This window comes from Callorhinus ursinus, unplaced genomic scaffold, assembly GCF_003265705.2.
Source record: "Callorhinus ursinus isolate GAN/ISIS: 27379988/994484 unplaced genomic scaffold, GSC_fseal_2.0 scaffold35, whole genome shotgun sequence".
NCBI classification, from domain to species: Eukaryota; Metazoa; Chordata; class Mammalia; order Carnivora; family Otariidae; genus Callorhinus; species Callorhinus ursinus.
In genome coordinates, this window is record NW_027397097.1 from 12,610,930 (window position 1) to 12,633,641 (window position 22,712).

The window sequence follows — 22,712 nt, forward strand, 5'->3', positions numbered from 1 at the left end:
CTTTCTCGCTCTCTCAAATAAATAAAATCTTTAAAAAAAAAAAAAAAGATCAGGATATTGGTACAAAATTGTCCTGCACTTAAGAAAAAATGCCAAATCTTAAATAGCAATCTGAAACTCTGAAGGAAAAAAGTTTGTTTTGCATTCTTTCACTGTCCCTTGAAATTCTTAGGTCTTTAAAATGTAAACATAGCCCACAATTGCCTGTGACTGAAAATTAAAAAGGCAAACTTCTAAAAGGGTTCTTGTGCCCAGACTCTAGCACCTTTGATAACAAGCAGATATGTTCTATCTCCACCTTACGGAAAACTTGGATAATCTCTCCATACCTTTGGGATGTAAATTTTCTATCCCCATCATCTCTAGGATTAAAGAGCCATTGTTTGAAATACCAATGTTAGGGAGAAGTTTTTCACGGAGGGGTGGGGAGGAGTATTTGGAAATCAAGCCTTTAATGTCCTCTAGACAAGTATGAATAAAAACAAAAGTTATAAAGACAAGTGCTTGTAAGGATTGGGTGGTCCAAAACTCAGAAAGCTAGAGACTAACTTTAGTATTGTTGGTTAAAGACATGTCTACTATGCATGTGTTTACTAAGAGTTAAATATGTTCATGTTATCTCTTTTACAAAACTTACCAGAAAATAAACTTAGGACAGCAGTTGACTTTATTGCCTCATGAAGTTTTATGGATAGTCTGAACATATTTCTTAAGAACAAGTAAATAAACATAAAAAAAGGTTTGTATGTAAACTTTTATATTTCTTCCAAGATCTTTGGTAACCTGAAACTTTAATGTTTTTCTAAGTTAAATATCGCATTAAGATAAATTCATTATCTATTTTTGTCTTATAGATAAATTAAAGATAAATTTGGATGTTAGAAAATGTTTTGTGCTTTGCTATGAAGCACGTTTCTAAAAATTATGAACAGTTCACAATTGTTTACTACATAGTTTTCACTAGAAACTAGTTTCTAAGAGTTAAGGATTCTAATAAACGTAATTACGACTAGAAATAAGGGAAACAACACTGTATGCAGGGAAAGTATGAGGAATACAAACTGTGTACTAAAACTGCAGGATGCAACCAATGTTGGCCTTCTCTGACTTGAGGTCTCAAGTGACCTCAAGGAGAAATCAAACAGGTAGAAACAGAAAATCAGTTAAGCAGAGGCATGCAAGCAATATTTTCAAATAATCAGATATGAGAGAAACATAATGTATTAAGATGACCTAAGGGTCTTTGTAGTTACGAAAGGGAGGGGCTATATGTGCTTGTGAGCAGTTCTGAGCAGTTCTTCAGAGCAGTATGAAAGACTGTCTCCCAGGCTTTAGTCCTTGGTAAGACAAAAAAAAGCATTTACTAACCTACTTTGAGGTTGGTTTTCTTTGAGTTGACAAAATACAGTTTTGCTGAACAAAAAGATAATAATTTTGTCCTAAAGTGAGAGTGGTTATTTAAAGAGAGAAAACTTAGGACAAAGCCTGAATGTAATAAATAAAGCTGTAGAAGGTTTATGAACAATAATTTTAGAAAAGAATAGGATGAATTTAAGTAAATAATTTTCTTGAACTACTGGTTTGCTCTTAATAAATTGTAAACAAAGCTTTTCTTTACTTTTATAAAGTCATCTGCCGAGAAAACAAGGATTCTTTGGCTATATTTGAGGACTTAAGAAAACTGAGTCTTAACATTAAAAGAGCTAAATTTTGCTCACAAGGATGTAACCACTTCTATTTGCCTTTGAAATCTTTTATTGTCACTTTGGTTAAATAATTAAATGCTATTTCATAATAATCAGATGTTCAAACCTTTCAAATATTTTTTTAATATACTTCCAAAAACCAAACCCTAAAATTTTTGGATCATAATCTAACATTTAAGATTTTGTGAAAATTTGGTATAGTAAATTGTAGCGGAAGCACTGTCAAAGTGACACTAAACCCTCGTATAGACATGTTAATAAAATAAGTGAAACTCCTAAAAATCTGGTATCTTGGTATGTTACCTTGAAGTGTTGTATAATACAGAAAAAACTGAATTATCAACTGCATTGTAATGAATTCTAATCACATCTATAACCACAGTCATCTTTAAGTTACTGTTTTACTCTGATGCTAATGCAAATGTCTTCAATGAGACTCATGTAAAGAACTCTGAGTACAAGTTTCCAATAATCTTAAGATCATAAAACTGGACCAGGTAAGAATTTCTGAACTTACTAGTAAAAAAACCAGATTTAGGCAGAACAAGAATAAATCGGACTGAATGAACTGAGAATTATTTTTATGACTTTGAAGCACTGCTGACTTTTTAAAATGTTTTGTTTTTCCAGATTGAAGGAAACTTTTTTTCTTAAGCTGATTCACAGCAATTTGAAACATTTATCTTTTTCTCCCTATCTGATCCCTCCAGCATTCAGAAACCCAGTGAGTATTCTATTTTCATGGAAGTTTGCTTAATTTAAATAAGAATCTATTCTCCTTGTAACAGGACACAATGGGGAAATTGGTTATATGATGAAGGCTTTGACTGGAATGTCCTATTTTAGACATAGATTTACACAGACTCAGATATGACCAGACAGCTTTAAGGACTTTATGGAGCCTATAAAGCTTCCTTGGAAATAACTATCGCTTACAGAGTTCCCAGCAGCTTTACCAGGTGAGTAAAGAAGATCATTTCTTGGCCAATGCAGGAACCGAGAGAAAAGAAGAATTCACCCAAATCTATAGGTATTAGAGGTGAAGTCTGATGGCAAGTAGTTGAGAGGCTACTGAAAATTTAATCTGGAGATTTCTTATGAATAGTTCCAGCAAAGCAGGTTTAAAGAGCCTATACGATCAACTGCTATTCTTGCTACACTTATGTAAATTAATAAGGCCAAGTTTTTTTAAAACCAAACTTATTTTGCAAACTAATTAGCATCAATTTGGTTATCTTTGGTGGAAATGGTGATTACAGAAAAGAAAAACACACCCCTGTGTATTAGATTTTAATACTGCTCATCAAAAACTAGACTAGATCCAGATTACCTCTAGTTTTCTCCAATGACTAGCTACAACTCTTTAAACTCGTATTTTCAATTTTTCTCCTACCTTTCTGACTTGGAATCATTTGAGAACTAAAACTGCCCTTTTCCCTGAAGCCCTGCAAACCAAATAAAAACAACTTGAGGTAACCTTCAGAAAAATCACACTACCTCACATCTAGACAACCTGTATGCCTACTGTTCTAGGGGTACTTGAAAGATCAGAGACATGTGGACTATAAACCAGGAAAATCTGTCAGACTGTCATTGCCTGCTCCCACTCCAGCTGAAGATGCGTCCAGCCTGACATCTATAAGTCATGGCTGGCTACCCTCAGAACTCAGAAAAATTAACGAAACAGAACACCTGATTAGTTATTTAATTAAATCACAGGCCTAACTTTGAGAATATACCTGCATCATGACCTCCTGAAATGAGATTATAACTGAGCTGATCTATTGCCAGTACTAAAATTGTTCAACAAGATGGAACAATCTACCAGGGCTCAACTTTAAATGTGTGAAACTTCAGGGAAGTTTCAGAGGGAACTTCAAGTGCCAAGGGCAGGCTGCCCTAAGATAGGCCATTTTGCCCATGAATGTTACTTTGACTTAAAAGCAGTCAAAACCCAGCAGATTTACGAAAAGCTCCTTACCTCCCCATCAAACTGCCTAAGTTTACATTTACAGAAAGGACAGCCTATACAGAGCTATTAACTGAGATTCCTCTTTACCTAAGACGCTTATTTGTGTAACAGCAACCTTTATTTTTCCAAACATCTCCTCTCACCTTCCTGCCTGGCTGTCCTTCCCTATATATCCCCACCCCCTACCCCCCCCAGTCCTTTGCTCAGGATGTCATATAAGCCTCACATTGCCTGAATGTCTTTGGAATTTCATGTCTGTTTTCTCTTGTTAATCTGTCTCATGTCAATTTCTTAGACCAGCTAGAAGGGCAAAGGACATTCTGCCTCCCTAATAATACCAGAGAAAAGAACAACAAAATAGTGGTAACTGAGAGCAGCACTAATACCTTAAATTTTGATCACATTTTTCAGTTAAGCTGAGACTGATCAAATGGGTGACTTGTTAAACCACAGGCCCCAAATGGCATCACTCAGGCTTATTCTGCAAACCAGGGCTTAATATCTACATTAACTGCAGTTTCAAACTTTCCCAGAAGTGTAGTCTTAACTGAACAAACAGGGAATCTTCCGATTAGTGATAATGGGTCTGCCACATGGGCCCTCTCCCTTCTCCCAGAGGGTAAAAGACCCCTTGTTTTTATCCTCATGGGAAAGTGACCTTGCCTGCAACAGTCCTGTTCTTTTGCTAGTAACTTCCTTGCCCCACCTTCCTTCCTATAATGTACAATGCATTGAGCTTCCATTCCCTCTACTTGCTAGATAAGAGGCTGCCCAAACTGTTTAAAAAGGCCAATTAGATCTTCAGCTTTACTACACTGAATTTTGTTTTTTTAACAAGACAGCGAATTACCTTACCTGCAAGGTAACGAATTGTCTCAAGCTTGTTAGACTCCATCAGTGTTTTCAAAGAAGCAATTTCAGTGTCAATTTTATTACTGGTCTCAGAAATAATACTTCTGGTTTTGGTATCCTGCAGTAAATAAGAATGAGACAAATTCTGTCCCTATGTTTTATGGACAAAACATTTACATTAGAAACCCTTACTTATGGGCTAACTTTGTATTGCAAAGGTCTTAATTGGGGAAACAGTAAAAGCACAGTGACAGAAAAAACATATGAACATTATAAATGGACAAAAAGAATATTCAATTTTTGATATTTGGAGATTATTATTAATTTCTTTGGATTATCTTATTTTGGGTACATTCTACTAAAAGCCTCATAGTAAAAAATTTGAGACCTAAAATATATGATAATAAACTAAGACGGTAAACTAAGAAGGAAAGGAAAAGTTTTAGTCCTAGAACTATAAACATTTTATGTGTATAAAATCCTCAGGACATCACAGTTAAAACTTCTGCACGATTTAAAGAAAAAACTCACCCAGATTTATAATGTGAACTGGCAGCAGTAATAAAGGGAATGGCAGAAATGCTTTTGTTGTGTAACACCAGGGAGATAAGATAGCATATGGAGCTTAGAAATAAGCTCTGGAGAATTTGATTTCCTTGTTTATCTCTTTTGTCTGGCCAAGAACAGAACAGAATAGAATACCTGGAAAGACAAATGAGACCTTCCCTTCTATTTAATTATAATTAAGAAAGAGTGATGTCTCGGGGCACCTGGGTGGCACAAACTGCCGACTCTTGGTTTTGGCTCAGGTTGTGATCTCAGGGTCATGAAACTGAGCCCTGCCTGTGGCTCTGAGCTCAGCACAGAGTCTGCTTAAGACTCCCTCCCTCCCTCTCCTCATGTTCTTTCTAAAATAAAAACAACAGCAAAAAAGAGTGACGTCTCTTCTGTTAGAACATAGACCAAATGGCTTTTAACTTGTAGGCTGAGTCAAAAAGCTGGGTTTTACTCAAGCTATAGAGATTAAACATGGATTACAGTTTAGGATTAGGAGAAGGTAAACAGGTGTAGAGTATGGATTTCAGAATCCAGGGTCACATTCTGGCTCAACCACTTATTAGCTATGTAACTTTAACTTCCCCTGTGCCTCATTTTCCAAATTGGTAAAATGGGAATAAAGAGGGCCTACTTCAGAGGCTGATAAGGAGGACAGAAGTAAAGCAAGTAAAACAGTATCTGATACATAATAAGCATTCAATAAATATTTACTATTAGTCTCTGCCTTCATTTAAATGCTAATTGTGAATCCTTACTTTCAAAAAATAGTTCCTTTGTATATACAAATAATTTAGTTACAAAATATGTTACCTGGATTCTGACAGAAATCACAGTTCAGGTACAGGCATAAGAACAGTTATAAAAGACATTTTTACATACTAGTTTACCTTGCTGGTAAATTCTGTGGTTGCTTCCATAAGTTTCTTTTCTTGATCTGTAAACTAAAGGATATGATGAATCAGGAGGTTAAAAAAAAAAAAGAGACTAGAAGGAATAATAAAGGAATTAAGTTACCAAGAAAACACATTTAGAAACACATTACCATATCAGTTACTCTGCTTCTTTCTAGGTTGATGTCCAGTTTATTATCTGCTCTGATTTGACTGGTTTCATTCTTTAAAGAAAATCAAAATATTAAAAAAGAAATCTCATAATGTTTGTTCTGAAATTAGTAAAATATTCTAAAGTGAGAAAAGTACTTAAACTTACTATCAGTTGCTGCTTAACTTGTTCCAATTCAGTTTTCATTTTCTAGGTATAAAAAAATCACATGCAATTGCCATTATACCAAACACCTACGGCATGATTTATTCAACAAATCTGAAACCCTGCATTAGCAAAAACTGGACGATCTCTACACATTTCTAATTAACTATTAACTAAAACTACACAAAAAAGGAAAGTAGTATTTCATCATATTCAAAAAATTCTTATGAACAGTAAAAAAAAAAAAAGTATTTGTTCTACTTATTTTTAAACCATGACTGATATTCTAAATTTAAAAATATTTAAGCTAGCGATCAAAATTCCAACTGAAGTACAGAAAGTTTTCTAATTTTAACTGACAGAAGTTAGCACAGAATCATATAAAATGGAAAATGTCACATTACTTTAAATTCTGAGAACATTATATTGAGCTATATGAGAAATTTTATATAATAAATATAGAGCTCAAAGATTTTCCCTTCCATGTGACTTTTACATGTGTAAGGTACAACCCTTAATCTTTGGGATTAATTAAAGAAACTATAATTTATACATAGAAACGTTAGTTATGGTTAAACATGTAGTATACTTTGATCTAAAACCTTGATAATTATTGAATGACCACATAAAATCATTATTTGGCCCTATTCATCACCAAGTGGAATATGTGAAATCAGTTATTTTATTAGTAATAAACCGAAACTTGTATCACCTGATTCTCTGCTCTCAGATTTGCAAATTCACTTTTTTCTAGGATGACCATGTCTTTCCTGATGGAGTCCAAATGAGACATTAGTTGTTGTACTGTTATTTCCTGGAAAGCAAAATTAAAATAACCTAGTGATATAGAATGCCATCACCTTATACAGAATTGTTTTCATGGAATGTAAAATAATCTGTTGTTATGCCACAAGGTATAATGTTTCTTGGCTAACTAAACAAAACCAAGCCTTGTGAAAACCGTTTATCAAAATGAAAAGGAGGTTCCAGTCCAAGGTTGCCACACAGGAGGACCGTGAACTCACCTCCTCCATGGACACACCAAATCTACACCTTATTTATAAAGCACTTCCTCCTGAAGAACAACACAGAGCCAACCAAACAGCTTTTGCACAGCAAAAGATGTATCACATACAAAAAGGCAAGACAGAGACACAGTCATGAAGGGAACCCCCAATCCCAACACTGAGAGCCATGGTGGGAATGATAGTACTGAATGACCATGAGCAGATCTGTCTGCCCTGGGATACAGAAAAAACAATGAGGTTTCAAAGCGTAACTAGAATATAAAAGATCCTGCCCCAGAACTCTGCCAAACACTGCAGGAGCTGCTGGTATTTTCTGCTTCAGAGGGGGTGGTGAACATCGCTGTTTATCCTCCCCATCCACCTTGAGAGCACAGACGCAAGCAGACACCACAGCTAGCCTACCACCTCAGCAAGCCCTAGGCCCCTGGCCCAAACCAACACAGTGTCTGTGAAGGTAGCCCCAGCGGAGACCACACCAGAACACCCACGGTCAGTGTTCACAACAGCTGACTTGCCAAGGTGGCACAGGTGCAAAGCACCCCAGAATAATCCAGGCCCCCACCACTTCACCTCCAGATAACTTGCCAGGATACCCCCAGTTAAGAGCATCCCAGGACTTTCCAAATTAGCTCACAACCAACCAGGCTGCCACCTGCATGAAGGGTCTTGGGAACCCCTGGCCCAGGCTCACTTAAACTTAAGTTGTCCTGCCAGGGCACTAGCTCCACGAAGAGCCCCAAGCTGCCTAGAATGAAACCTCTTCAGCTTCAGCTGTCTTTCCAGGCGAGAACCCTGGGACTGCCTCCAGACAACAGCCACTACAGCACCAGCTCTCTGGCCAGGGTGCAATCTACATGGAGAGCTGTGAGACTGTCCAGGCCCGTACCTGGCCTGTACCTGCTTTGTTTCTGTACATCCCACCAAAATGGCCCTATCACGAGGTGCCCCAGGTTCTAAGCCTCCAACATCCATACATTCAGAAAGCCAGCCAAAGTCACCAGGCACACATCTTCCACAGGGGCTGACTACACAATATCACTCTAATTTGGAAAAGCAGCTGTTGCGTGTAATTCACAGAAACAAAGTAAAGCAAGAGGAGGAGACAAAGGAGTCTGCTTCAGACAAAGCCAAAACCTTGGAAACAGGACTAAACAGAATGGAAATAAGAAATATGCTTGATAAATAGTTCAAAATTATAGACATAAAGATGCCACTGGATTGGACATTGGGGTTGATAAACTCAGTAAGAACTTGAACAAAGAGACAGAAAATTAAAAAGAACCAATCAGAGTTGAAGAACACAATAACTGAAATGAAAGATGAACTAAAGGGAATCAACAGATTAGAGGATAGAAAAGAAGAGATTAGTAATATGGAAAAGAGGGCAAAGGAAAGAACCCAAGCTGAACAGTAAAAAGAAAAAAAAAAAGGATAGCTTAAGGGATCTCTTGGACAACAACAAGCAAAAAAACATTTGCATTATAGGGGTCCCAAAAGAAGAAAAGGAAGGGGGGGCAGATAAGTTATTTGAAGACACGATAGATGAAAACCTCCCTCACCTAGGGAAGGAAACAGACCTTCAGGTTCAAGAAGTGCAGAGGAGTACTAAAGATGAACCCAAGGAAGTCCATACCACAAATAGTAATTAAAATGTCAAAGATAAAAGGGAGAAGTTTAAAACCAGAAAGAGAGAAACAATGAGTTATAGACAAAGGAAATCCAAGACTATCAGCTCACTTCCCTGCAGAAACTATATAGGCCAGAAGGGAACAGTATGATATATTAAAAGTGCTTAAAGTTGTAAAAACCTACAACCTGAATCCTCTACCCAGCAAAGTTATCATTCGGAATTGTTGAGTTTTCCAGACAAAATTTTAAAAAGTTCATCACCTTTAGAGGCCTTATAAAAAATACAAAATGATTTGAGGGGAAAAGAAGAGGTCAAATTAGAAGAAAATTATGAAATGAAAAACTTTCATGAGTAAAGCAAACAAAGTAAAGGTAGTACAGCAAACACTTAAAAAGTGAGTTTGAAGATTAAAGATAGGAGTAGTAAAGTCAATTATATTTAAAAATCAGTTAAGGGGACTCACAAACTAAAAAGATATAAAATATGACAACATATACATAAAATGTGGGAGGGATAGATAAGAATGAGTTTCTTTTAGAATGTGTTTGAACTTAAGTAACCATCAACTTATTATAGACAGCTAAGTAAGTACTCAGGATGTCATATATGAACCTTATGGCAACCACAAACCTAAAACCTGTAAGAGATACACAAAAAATAAAGAGAAAGAAAGCTAAGCAAAACACCAAAGAAAGTCATCAATCACAAGGAATGAGAGCAAGAGACCAAGAAAGGAATGGAGAAGAACTACAAAAGCAACAAAATGGCAAAAAGAACCTATGTATCAATAATTAAATGAAATGGTCTAAGTGTTCCAATCAAAAGACAGCCACAGATTGGATAAAAAAAGACCCATCTACATGCAGTTTAAGAGAGATTCACCTTAGTACTAAAGAAACATATAGACTAAAAATGAAGGGATGGAAAAAGATACCCTATGCAAACTGATGGGGGGGGCAAGCCAGAGTAGCAGTAATTAAATCAACAAAAATATACTTTAAAACAAAGACTGTAACAAGAGACAAACAAGGGCATTACATGATAATAAAGGGATCAATCCAACAAGAGGATATAACAATTATAAATATATCTATGCACCCAACACTGGAGCACCTAATAATGCATAAAGCAAATATTAATAGATAAAGGAAGAAACTGACAGTAATATGATCCTGAGAGACTTTAATACCCCACTTACAACAACGGATAGATCATACAGAATAATAATAAGGAAACAGTGGTCTTTCAACCAACATATTAGACCAGATGGATTTAAAAGATACATACCCCCAAACAACAGATTATACATTCTTTTCAAGGGAACACATAACATTCTCCAGAACAGGTCACATGTGAGGCCACAAAACAAGTCTCATTAAATTTAGTAAAACTGAATTCATAGTAATCTTTTCCAACTGCAACAGTATGAAACTAGAAATAAATTGCAAGAATAAAAGTGGAAGAAACAAACACATGGAGGTTAACAACATGCTATGAAACAACCAATGGGTCAATAAAGAAATCAAAGAGGAAATAAAAAAATACATGGAGACAAATGAAAATGAAACACAATGGTTCAAAATCTTTGGGACACAGTGAAAGCAGTTCTAAGGAGATACATAGTGAAACAAGCCTACCTCAAGAAACAAAAAAAATTTCGAATAAATAATCTAACCCTACATGTAAAGAAACTAGAAAAAGGAACAGCATAAACCTAAAATTGGTAGAAGGAAGAAAATAATAAAGATGAGAGTAGAAATAAATGAAATAGACACTAAAAAACCAATAGAAATAGAATAATGAAACCAAGAGCTGGTTCTTTGAAAAGATAAACGAAAGTGATAAACTTTTAGCCAGACTCATCAAGTAAAAAAGGAGGAAGACACAAATAAAATTAAAAACGAAAGAGGGTAAGTAACAACTGACACCACAGAAATACAAAAAATTAGAACAGAATACTACAAAATTACATGCCAGCGAAGTGGACAACCTAGAAGAAATACATAAATTTCTAGAAATATATAAACTTTCAAAACTGAATCAGGAAGAAATGGAAAATCTGAACAGACCAATTACTAGTAATGAAATTGAACTGATAATAAAAAAACCCCCAACAAACAAAAGTCCAGGACCAGATAGATTCACAGTAAATTCTACCAAACATTTAAGCAAAAGTTAACACCTGTTCTCAAAATATTCCAAAAAATAGGATAGAAAACTTCCAAATCCATTCTATGATGCCAGCATTACCATGATACCAAAACCACCCATCAAAAACACTACAAAAAAAAGAAAACAGGCCCATATCTACGATAAACACAGATGCAAAATTCTTAAAAAATATTAGCAAACTGAATTCAACAATGCATTAAGAGGATCATTTACCCTGATCAAGTTTGATTTATTCCTGGTATGCAAGGATGGTTTGGTATTCACAAACCTATCAATGTGGTACATCACATTAACAAGAGGAAGGATAAAAACCATATGATCATCTTAACAGATGCAAAGAAAAGCATATGACAAAATACAGCATCCATTCATGATAAAAACTCAACAATGTGTGTGTAGAGGGAACATACCTCAACATAATAAAAGCCATGTATGACAAACCCACAGCTAACGTCATACTCAATGGTGAATAATGGAGAGCTTTTCCTTTAAGATCAGGGAAAAGATGAAGATGTCCACTCACCAGTTTCATTCAACATAGTACTGGAAGCGCTAGCCACAGCTATCAGACAACAAAAAGAAAAGGCATAGAATTGGTGAGGAAGTACAACTGTCACTATCTGCAGATGACCTGAAACTATAAAAAGAAAATCCTAAAACTATACACAGAAAACCTTAAGCCCTAAACTCCATCAAAAAAACCCTATTAGGAGTAATAAGTGAATTCAGTAAAGTTGCAAGATAGAAAATTAATACCCAGAAATCAGCTGCATTTCTATACACCAGTAACAAAGTAGCAGAAAAATAATTCCATTTACAATTACATCAAAAAGAATAAAATACCTAGGACTAAACCAAGGAGGTGAAAAAACTGTACTCTGAAATCTTTAAGACACTGATGACAGAATCTGAAGATGGCACACAAAAAAGGTAAGATATTCCAGGCTCATGGACTGGGGAAATTCATATTGTTAAAATGTCCATACTCCCCAAAGCAATCTACAAATTCAATGCAATCCCTATCAAAATACCAACTGCATCTTTCACAGAACTGGAACAAATAATCCTAAAATTGTATAGAATGACAAAGGACTTCAAATAAATATAGCGGTGGCAATCTTGAGAAAGAATGAAGCTGGAGGTGTCACAATTCCAGATTTCAAGATACGCTATTAAGCTATTGTGATAAAAACAGCCTGGTACTGGCATTAAAAACAGACACACAGATCAATAGAACAGAGTAGAAAGCCCAAAATAAACCCATGCTTATACGGTAAATTAATCTACAACAAAGAAGGGCAAGAATATACAATGGAAGAAAAGACAATCTGGTTAGGAAATTTTGGATCAGTGTCAATGAGTCAGCCACAGGGGCACACTCCATCCCCTAAGGAAAGATGAGGTTATCTGCATAAGACCCTTTTGCTTTTCCCCTAAGGGACAATCCTTTTCTTCTAATAACTTTCTTGCCCTACCCTCCTATAAAAACCTTCCATTTTGTACAACTCCTCAGAGCCACACTGTACTTGCCAAGTGAGCTATTGTTTGATTTATGAATCATTTAATAAAGCCAAGTAGATCTTTAAATCTACTTGGTTGAGGAGTGCCTGGCTGGCATAGTTGGTAGAATATGTAACTCCTGGTCTTGGGGTCATGAGTTCAGGCCTCATATTGGGCATAGAGCTTAAAAAAAAAAAAATTACTGGGTTGAATGGTGGCAGTCAGAGAAACCGAAGCAAACTTCTGGCAGCATTCAAGGAGAACGAAAAACACAGACATGGTACCCACAAACCCTTTGAGTTCACAGTCTTTCTTGTTTCTGAGGGCTGTGGTAATTTCCTCTTGTTTCTGAGCTCGACTCTCTCTTTTGGTTTTGGTGTTTTTCAGTTCAGTTCTTGACCTGATTGGCGTTCCTTTATAAGGCAGGTCAGCTTGAAATGGCAGATGGTTTATGCTGGAGCCCAGTTGAGCTGGCAGAAGGATCTTCCAGGAGCCAAGGCTTTCAGACCACAATTCTCCATGTGGAAAACCCCAGCAAGGTTCTATGGGAATTGCTGATGGTGTACACAGGGCCCTGTGGCCAGGACACAGTACTTCCAGTATATTCAGGTGCACATTTATCTTGCTTTATGTAAATAAAGGCTCTTGCGAGCACGTATCAAGGAGGCCAAAAAGCCACAAAAATTGGTGGACAGAAGTCGAGCATTTAGAGGCTGTTAGACTGTTTGCCACCTCAAGAAGGTGTCATACAAAAAATAATAGCTCTGGATAATGACTTTTTCAAAGATTTAATGAAGTTTTTGTAAGTAATTTAAATATAATTGTTAAGAACAAGTAAATAAAAATTTTAGGTAATCTTTTTAAATAGTCTCCCTAAATCTTTTTAGTAGTGTAAAACCTTAAAGTTTTGTTAAGTTAAATTTATTAAATATCTAGATCATTTCCAAATAAGAGAAAATACTAAACCATTAATTACTAAACACAGAACTGGGATGTAGAAAAAATAATTACAGAGGGTTGAAAAAGGAATCATTAAAAAGGAATTTTAATGTGTGGTCACAAACTGGTTAAGATTAAAATAAATTCATTAAAAAAAGTTTCAATATGAAAAGTAAGCTGTTGCAAAATTAGAATTTAGTTTTCTATTAAAGGAACAACATTTTCTTGGACTTTTGGTCTGTTTTTGATAAGATTGTAAAAGTTCCTTTCTCTTCTAAATAATAAATTTCATAATGATCTGTTATCTTATTTAGGCAAGTGCTTTAAAATCTTTTTTGATATTTTTGGGGCTCCTGAATGGCTCAGTCATTAAGCGTCTGGCTCTTGATTTCGGCTCAGGTCTTGGGGTGTACTTTTCAACTACCTCCAGTGATCAAGACACTCACTTTGTTGAGTTACATCAGAGGAGCCTCAGCACAAACCTTACAAGCTTCTTGGAATTCTATTAGTATACAACCTTCTGCTGATTCCCTGTTGTCTCATGCTGGTATGACCAAGCTACTGTATATCTCTCTCTAACGTCTTATGGTCAAGCCTATCATCAGCAGGTTCGAGAAGTCTTCCTGGATCCCAATTCAAAAGAACACGTCAGTCACAGTCTAGAACCTGGTGACAGGGTATCCTAGAATATCATCAGAGGAAGACAGCCTTCGAGGCTAGTGGACAGGGACTTTACCAAGTGCTCCTGACCACTGATAATGCTGCAAAATTAAAAGATGCTAGAGATCTCTAAATGTAATTTATGAGGAAGATAAGTACCTGACATCTTTTCTTTTACTCTGGTATTGGCCAGCAAAAATAATACCTTCATCTGTATCTCCTAGTACAGTTGCTCAAGGGGTGGTAACCTCTTTTATTTTGGGCTAAGAAAAAAATCTGTGTCCCTAACTTTTCACAAACAGAATGACATTTCATTGGTCAACTCCCTTGAATTTACATTGTTGAGTTAAAAAGGACCTACCACTGGGGAGCCTGCATGGCTCATTTGGTTGAGCGTCTTTTTTTTTTTTAAGATTTTTAAAAATCTGTTTATTTGACAGAGAGATAACAAACATTAAGTCTAGGACCAGATGGCTTCACAGGTGAATTCTACCAAATATCAGAAGGCGAGTTGATACTTACTATTCTCAAACTATTCCAAAAAATAGAAGAGGAAGGAAAACTTCCAATTTCATTCTATGAGGTCAGCACTACCCTGATACTAAAACCAAAGACATCACAAATAAAGACAACTACAGGTCAGTATCTCTGATGAACGGAGATACAAAAATCCTCAACAAAAATACTAGCAAACTGAATCCAATGATACATTAAAAAAATCATTCACCACCATCAAGTGGGATTTATTCCTGGGACACAAGGATGGTTCAATATTTGCAAATCAATCAATGTGATACATCACATCAATAAGAGAAAGGATAAAAATCATATTATCATTTTGATAAATACAGAAAAAGCATTTGACAAAGTACCAACACCCATTCATGATAAGAACCTTCAACAAAGCAGGTGTAGAGGGAACATACCTCAACATAATAAAGACCTTTTTGAAAAACCCACAGTCAACATCATACTCAGTGGGGAAAAACTGAGGGCTTTTTCCGTAAGGCGAAGAAAAGACAAGAATGTCCACTCTCACCATTTCTATTCAATATAGTCCTAGCCACAACAATCAGGCAAGAAAAAGGAATAAAAGGCATGCAAACTGGTAAGGAAAAATGAAAACTTTCACTATTTGTAGATAACATACTATATATGGAAAACCCGAAAGACTCCACCCAAAACCACTAGAACTGATAAATGAATTCAGTAGTTGTAGGATACAAAATCAATGTACAGAAATCTGTTGCATTTCTATACACTAATAATGAAACAGCAGAAAGAGAAATGAAGAAAATAATCCCATTTACAGTTGCACCAAATATAATAAAATACCTAAGAGTAAACTTAACCAAGGAGGTGAAAGACTACTCTGAAAACTCTAAAACACTGACGAAAGAAATTTAAGAAATGCAAAGATGGGGGTGCCTGGGTAGCTCAGTTGGTTAAGCATCTGTGTTGGCTCAGGTCATGATCCCAGGGTCCTGGAAGTGAGCCCTGCATTGGGCTCCCTGCCCAGTGGGGGAGTCTGCTTATCACTCTCCCTCTGCCACTCCCCCCAGCTGGTGCTCTCTCCCCAGCTCTCTCTCAAGTAAATAAATAAAATCTTAAAATATATATATATATATTCCATAGTCATGGATTGGAAGAATAAATATTGTTAAAATGTCTATACTACCCAAAGCAATCTACACATTTAATGCAACCCCTATCAAAATACCAAGAGCATTCTGCACAGCACTAGGACAAACAATCCTAAAATTAGCATGGAATGACAAAAGACCTTGAATAGTCAAAGCAATCTTGAAAAACAAACCAAAACAAAACTGGAGGTACACAATTCCAGACTTCAAGTTATATTACAAAGCTGTAGTAATTAAAGCAGTATGGTAGTGGCATAAAAACAGAACAGAGAGACCAGAAAAAACCCACAATTATATGGTCAATTAATCTCTGACAAAGCAGGAGACAATATGCAATGGGAAAAAGCCTCTTCAACAAAGGGTGCTGGGAAAGCCGGACAGCTACATGCAAAAAAATGAAACTGGACCACTTTCTTACACCATACCAAAAATAAACTCAAAATGGATGTAACACCCAAAACTATGTCCTAGAGGAAAGCACAGGCAGTAACTTCTCTGACACTGGCAGTAGCAACATTTTTTTAAAATATGTTTTTCAAGGCAAGGGAAATAGAAACAAAAATAAACTATTGGGATTACGTCAAAGTAAAAAGCTTCTGCACAGCAAAGGAAATACTCAACAAAACTAAAAGGCAACATACTGAATGGGAGAAGATATTTGCAAATGACATGTTCAATACAGGGTTAGTATCCAAAATATGTATGGAACTTAGACACTTGAACACCCCAAAAAAACAAATAATCCAATTAAGAAACAGGCAGAAGACATGACAGACATTTCTCCAAGGGAAGATACACAGATGGCCAACAGGCACATGAAAAGATGCCTAATCAACATCAGTTATCATGAGGGAAATGCAAATCAAAATTACAATGAGATAACACCTCATGGCTAAACTCAACAAGAAACAACAAATGTTGGTGAGCATGTGGAGAAAAAAGGAACGTTCCTGCACTGCTGGTAGGAATGCAGACTGGTGTTGCCACTGTGGAAAACAGTATGAAGGGTCCTCGAAAAATGAAAAAGAGCTACCCTATGAACCAGTCATCGCACTACTGAGTATTTAACCCCCAAAATACAAAAATACTTATTCAAAGGGATACATGTGCCCTATGTTTATCGCAGTATGATCTACAATAGCCAAATTATGGAAGCAGCCCAAGTGTCCATCAATTGATGAATGGATAAAGAAGATATGGTGATATATAAAGATATATATATACAATGGAATATTATTTGGCCATAAAAAAGAATGAAATCTTGCCATTTACAGCAACATGGAGGTAGAGCACAATGCTAAGTGAAATATGTCAGTCAGAGAAAGACAAATACCATATGATTTCACTCATATGTGGAATTTAAGAAACAAAACAAACAAGCAAAGATTAAAAACAAAAAAGAGAGAGAGATAAACCAAGCAACAGACTCTTAACTATGGAGAACTAATGGTTACAAGAGGGTGAAATAGGTGTACACTTATGATGAAATAGGTGTACACTTATGATGAGCACTGAGTACTGTATAGAATTGGTCAATCACTATACTGTACTGGTCAATCACTATACTGTACATCTGATACTAACATAACATTGTTTATAGGAATAAAGATTAAAAACTTCATAAAAAAGATAAATTACTTACAGTGCTTTGTTTTCAAGTTTAATATTCACTGAGTATGTGGAAAGTTGATTTTATATTTGAGAAGAACCTGAAAAATTAATTTCTTATACCTTTAAAAAAAATGTCAGTAGCTTCATTAGCTCTTTCAGAGTAGCTCAGAGGTTCTGGGGAATTAATTAAATGACAGGTTTTTTTTTTTTTTTTTGTTTTTAGTGGATTTAGTAGTCTGTCATGATCCTGAATAAAGCTAAAATAATGCACACAAAAATTTAAAGGTAAGTGAAATCTAAAGGGTTGAATGCTTTTAATTCTAAAGTCTAATTAACTGGAAATGACAGTAAAATTTTTAAAAGCTTTCAATGCTTCATGACTCTTTAAGCATTGAAATTTTATGCAAAAGGTTCTAATTTTATGTAAGAAAGAAATCCTAATTTTTCTCTGCTGTTAAATATTTATCTGAGAAAGGAAACCTAAATCTGAAAAATTAAAAAAAGATAAATCAGATTCTTAAATTCAGTGAATTAATTCACAAATTATTCATGAAAAAAAAAAAGTGGGTAGAGGAACTGAATAAGCATTTTTCCAAAGAGGACATACAGATGGCCAACAGACATATGAAGAAGCTCAACATCACTAATTCTCAGGGAAATGCAAATCAAAACCACAGTGAGAGATCATCTCACACCAGTCAGAATGGCTATCAAAACACGAAATACAAGTGTTCATAAGAATGTAGAAAGAAAGAGAACCCTTGTGAACTACTAGTGAGAATGTAAACTGACGCAATCACTGTGAAAAACAGTATAGAGATTCCTCAAAAAATTAAAAATAGAAATACCATTATCCAGTAATTCCATTACTGGGTATTTACCAGAGAAAATGAAAACTAATTTTTTAAAAGATATATGCACTCCTAGGTTTATTGCAGCCTTATTTACAATAGCCAAGATATGGAAGGAAACCAAGTGTCCATGGAGAGATGAATGTATAAAGAAGTGGTATATATACAATGGAGTAATACTCAATTATGAAAAAGAATGAGATCTGGCCATTTGTTACAACATGGATAGAGCCAGAGGGTATTATGTTAAGTGAAATACATCGGATAGAGAAAGACAAACACTATATAATTTCATTTATATGTAGAATCTAAGAAACAAAACAAATACAAAAAAAAGCAGAAACAGAAGAACTAGTGGTTGCCAGAGGGGTGGAAGTGGGGGAATGGGTGAAATAGGTAAAGAGAATTAAGAGGTATAAACTTCCAGTTATAAAATAAATAAATCCTGGAGATAAAAAGTACAGCATAGGGAATATAGTCAATAACATTCATTGTAAAAACATTGTATAGTGACAGACAGTGACTACATATATCATAGGGGAGCACTAAGTAATGTACAGAATTGTCAAATCACTACTTTGTACACTTGAAGCTAATACAATATTGTATATCAATTATATTTCAATAATAAATGCTAAAAAAGAGTGTTTCTACAAATTGTAAACCACATTTTTAACAGTGTATCACTTGGGAAAGGAGGAATAAAAAAGACAAATCTTAATTCCTAAGTAAAAATAAAGTATCAACTCCAAAGGGGGGGGAGGGAGATATAACTGATATATATCAATATATCTTTTATATATATATATAAAATTATAGGAAGGAAACAAATTCTTAAACACAGTGAATTAATTCATGAATTATTATGAGTTCTATGAATTATTCCACAGTTAAGCTCATTTAGCTTATTCTATGCTTTATATAAAATTATTGCTTTTTCTCCATAGCACCACAGTGACAGCTCTTAAAAATTACTCAACCCGATTCATTCTTCAGTGGCAAAGTAGAATAATTCTACCTACTTCTCAAGATTGTTATAGGAATTACATAAGATAATACATGAGAAATCCACAGCTCTGTGCATCTCTCATCCTAAGTTCTTAGTAAATGGCATTATTTCACCTTAAGGATTTGTGTATCCAAATAAAAGCATACTAATGAAGTTGTTCCCAGCCATGTTTACGTCCCTTCTAGCTTTCTAAGTTCGTGAAAGTTAACCAGAACATACACATGACTACACTAAAATGTTTTTATCTTTTTTTTTTTAATATTTTATTTATTTTTTGACAGAGAGGACAGCGAGAGGGGTAACACAAGCAGGGGGAGTGGGAGAGGGAGAAGCGGGCTTCCCGCGGAGCAGGAAGCCCGAAGTGGGACTTGATCCCAGGACCCTGGGATCATGACCTGAGCCGAAGGCAGATACTTAACAACTGAGCCACCCAGGCACCCCCAAAATGTTTTTATCTTATAAGTTAGCTTTTCTACTGTGGTAGGTTTTCTATGGGGAAAAAGTTATTTCACAAATCATCTACCACCACCACCACCTCAAATATTTCAAATAATACATAATTCTCTCACATAACAAAACATTTGACAAAATTTTATTCTCTGTGCTACCATAATTTTATTGACTCTTCTAACTCCTCAATCTCTATTTTTTTTAAGATTTTATGTATTTGACAGAGATAATGAGAACAGGCACACAAGTAGGAGAGGGAGAAGCAGAATCCCCGCTGAGCAGGGAGCCTGACATGGGACTCGATCCCAGGACCCTGGGATCATGACCTGAGCCGAAGGCAGACACTTAACGACTGAGCCACCCAGGTGTCCCCTCCTCGATCTCTTTAGATAGTGACTTTATTAAAGGGTTTTGCTTTTTGTTCTTTGGTTCCCTTGTAGAGTATAAGGAAGATGTAGGTGTGTTTAGAAGGTGGGTGGGTAGTCAAGAGATGCAGTATAAAAAAGACTGATGAAACTGTCAGAACTGATAATAATGAAAATATTACCTGTTGAGCTCGAGTAACCATCTCCTTGTAGATACTATCCAGGCTGACATTTGATAAAGTGGTTAATGCTGATACAATTGTTTCTGCTTGTGCTTTGTCAAATCCTGTAGACAGCAAATATGTATTTATGTTTTTTTAAAAATGTATAACCTTATCAACATAAACAGCTAAAATAACTTTCCTCATCAAATTTTTCACTTAAAGGTTACAATTAAAATTTTCAGATTGTTATTCTCCAAAAGCACTCTACAATTTTAATTCCCACTGATCCATTTCCCCATGTCTACATCAACACTGGATATTGCTAGTGATTTTGAGTTTATAATTGGCATTAAAAACTGAAATAGCATTGCATTATTTATCCTTAAAATTTGCACTTTTTCAGTCAAGTAACTTTACATATATTTATTGCCTATTTTTATTTTTCTGTGAGCTATTTTTGGCCTTTGACCATTTTTCTTTAAAATTACTGAAATTTTTTTATTGATTCATATGAACTCTTTGTATATTAAAGCAATAGGTTCATTGTCATGTACGTTCCTAACATTTTTAACTTTGTGAATGATACCCTTTGATATACATATTTACGTATTTCAGTAGTCCCATCTGTCAGTCTTTACTCTTCTGCTTTTGAGTTTTAGGTCTTGCTTCCTCAATCTAAGTCTTAAAATATTCTATATTCTAGTATTTTTAATAGCTTTTCTCTTTTTTTTTTTTTTTTTTGACAGAGAGAGACAAAGCGAGAGAGAGAACGCAAGTGGGGGAGAGGGAAAAGCAGGCTTCCCACTGAGCAGGAAGCCCAATGCGGGGTCAATCCCAGGACCCTGGGATTATGACCGGAGCTGAGGGCAGACGCTTAACAACTGAGCCACCCAGGTGCCCCTCTCTTTTTTTTTTTTTACATTTGACTTTTAGTCAATCTGTAATTTATTTTTCAGTGAGAGTATCTATTTTTTCAAACAGCTAGTGATGTATCCTATCAATTTATTAAATAGCCCTTCCTTTCCCTAATTTGTAATACCTTCATTTTCACTAAAAATGTCTATATCTATCTGAATACCATTCTATTAATCAACTTTTCTATTCCTGTACTATCACATAATTTAACTTACTGTTTTGATACCTGGTAATCTTTTGTTTGTTCTTTTTCTGTTTTGCTATTCTTATTTAAGAATAAGATATTTAAGAATAATTTATCCTTGCACTTCCATGTGAACTTTAGTATCAGCCTAGAAACTAGTTTTTTTCTACATAATTGAAGTCATACTACACATGTAATTTTATATGTTTTTTTCCACTTAATCTGAGTATTTCTCATATCAGTAAATATTCCTCAACACCATTTTTATGACTGTAGAATATTCCACTGTATGGATGGCACTTGTATTTAAAGTGACTCTTAATTGTTCATAAGAATGATATTGACTTCACTAGGTAATTTACTGTGACTGTTGTTAATATTCTTCTTTCAAGAGGTACCCATTTCTCACCATGAGTTTCCAAATCCTGAACCAGTGCATGGGTATCAAAAGTTAATTTCCTTTGTTCTAAAGGAGTTATGTCCACTCGCCTCATATCATATCCTTCCTTGGTTGTGGTGGTGAAGAAGTCTGAAAAAGGAAGACAGGTTTTTTTCCTTGTAGTAACCAACACAAGTGTGACACTTTAGCTTCTAAGGCATTATTTACCACACAGTTCCAGCTCCTAGGAATTCTATAATTTCAAGGAAGAAAACGGATTCTTCTGAGCGGCCCACTCTTTTACCTGAGAAGTTTCTAACATTATTCTATACATGGCAAACATTGAATGAATGTTTCCTTTCCTTCTTTCGGATATATTTTATTTAAGAGTCAGTCAAAAGTTGTACTATACATCAAAAGCTTTGGATATCACTGCCATGTCTCTCATTACTGGAAGAGTGGAAACCACCCAACTCTCCTAGGGGCTCAGAAGTTTTTCATAGAGCTATTTATACCTACATCCCCATATGAAGTAGCTTTTTGAATGCCCACTCTCTTACATATCCATTTTATTTCCATCATAGTTCTCAGCTCTAATCTATAATCGTCTGGTTTGTCTCTCTGAACCAGAATGTCAGCTCCATGGCACTTTGGGTTTTTCTTCACTGTACTTTCAGTACCTAGAAAGGTGCTTGGCAGTTAACTGGGTCACAATATTTTACTGTTGAATCAATCAATGTATTTGATTTTAAATCCTGGGGTATTTACTACTGTCAACACAAAAGCTCTAGCAAATTTCTCATTTTTGCAATAAATTGTCCCATTTCAATAAATTCCCAATTTTCCAATTAGCAATAATCACACCTCGGATGAACCTCACTGGCTACGATACTGCCACTGCACAAAGCTAATAAATTC

At 35.4% G+C, this 22,712-nt stretch overlaps 1 protein-coding gene, 1 long non-coding RNA gene and 1 other non-coding gene across 5 annotated transcripts in view; 1 reads left to right on the forward strand and 2 right to left on the reverse strand.

The window, feature by feature from the left end:
- Nucleotides 1-21,315, forward strand: part of LOC141370472 (uncharacterized) — a 24,379-nt gene extending 3,064 nt beyond the window's left edge. Inside the window, exons 2-3 of the long non-coding RNA XR_012374524.1 lie at nucleotides 2,337-2,430; nucleotides 21,063-21,315. This is a non-coding gene — a long non-coding RNA (uncharacterized lncRNA). The remainder of the gene's footprint in view (nucleotides 1-2,336; nucleotides 2,431-21,062) is intronic.
- Nucleotides 1-22,712, reverse strand: part of CCDC90B (coiled-coil domain containing 90B) — a 37,214-nt gene that overhangs the window by 8,947 nt on the left and 5,555 nt on the right. For 2 of the 3 annotated variants that reach the window (XM_025894260.2, XM_073879800.1), the window contains exons 2-8: nucleotides 21,825-21,944; nucleotides 20,335-20,438; nucleotides 7,007-7,108; nucleotides 6,298-6,339; nucleotides 6,131-6,202; nucleotides 5,976-6,029; nucleotides 4,534-4,648 (exon numbers count right to left, since the gene is read on the reverse strand). In XM_025894260.2, coding sequence (XP_025750045.1) covers nucleotides 4,534-4,648; nucleotides 5,976-6,029; nucleotides 6,131-6,202; nucleotides 6,298-6,339; nucleotides 7,007-7,108; nucleotides 20,335-20,438; nucleotides 21,825-21,944 — 609 coding nt within the window. The remainder of the gene's footprint in view (nucleotides 1-4,533; nucleotides 4,649-5,975; nucleotides 6,030-6,130; nucleotides 6,203-6,297; nucleotides 6,340-7,006; nucleotides 7,109-20,334; nucleotides 20,439-21,824; nucleotides 21,945-22,712) is intronic. The other variant, XM_073879799.1, reaches the window with a different exon arrangement.
- LOC112806369 (U4 spliceosomal RNA) lies at nucleotides 22,570-22,703 on the reverse strand. The gene has a single exon (XR_003203840.1). It is a non-coding gene; the product is annotated as a U4 spliceosomal RNA (small nuclear RNA).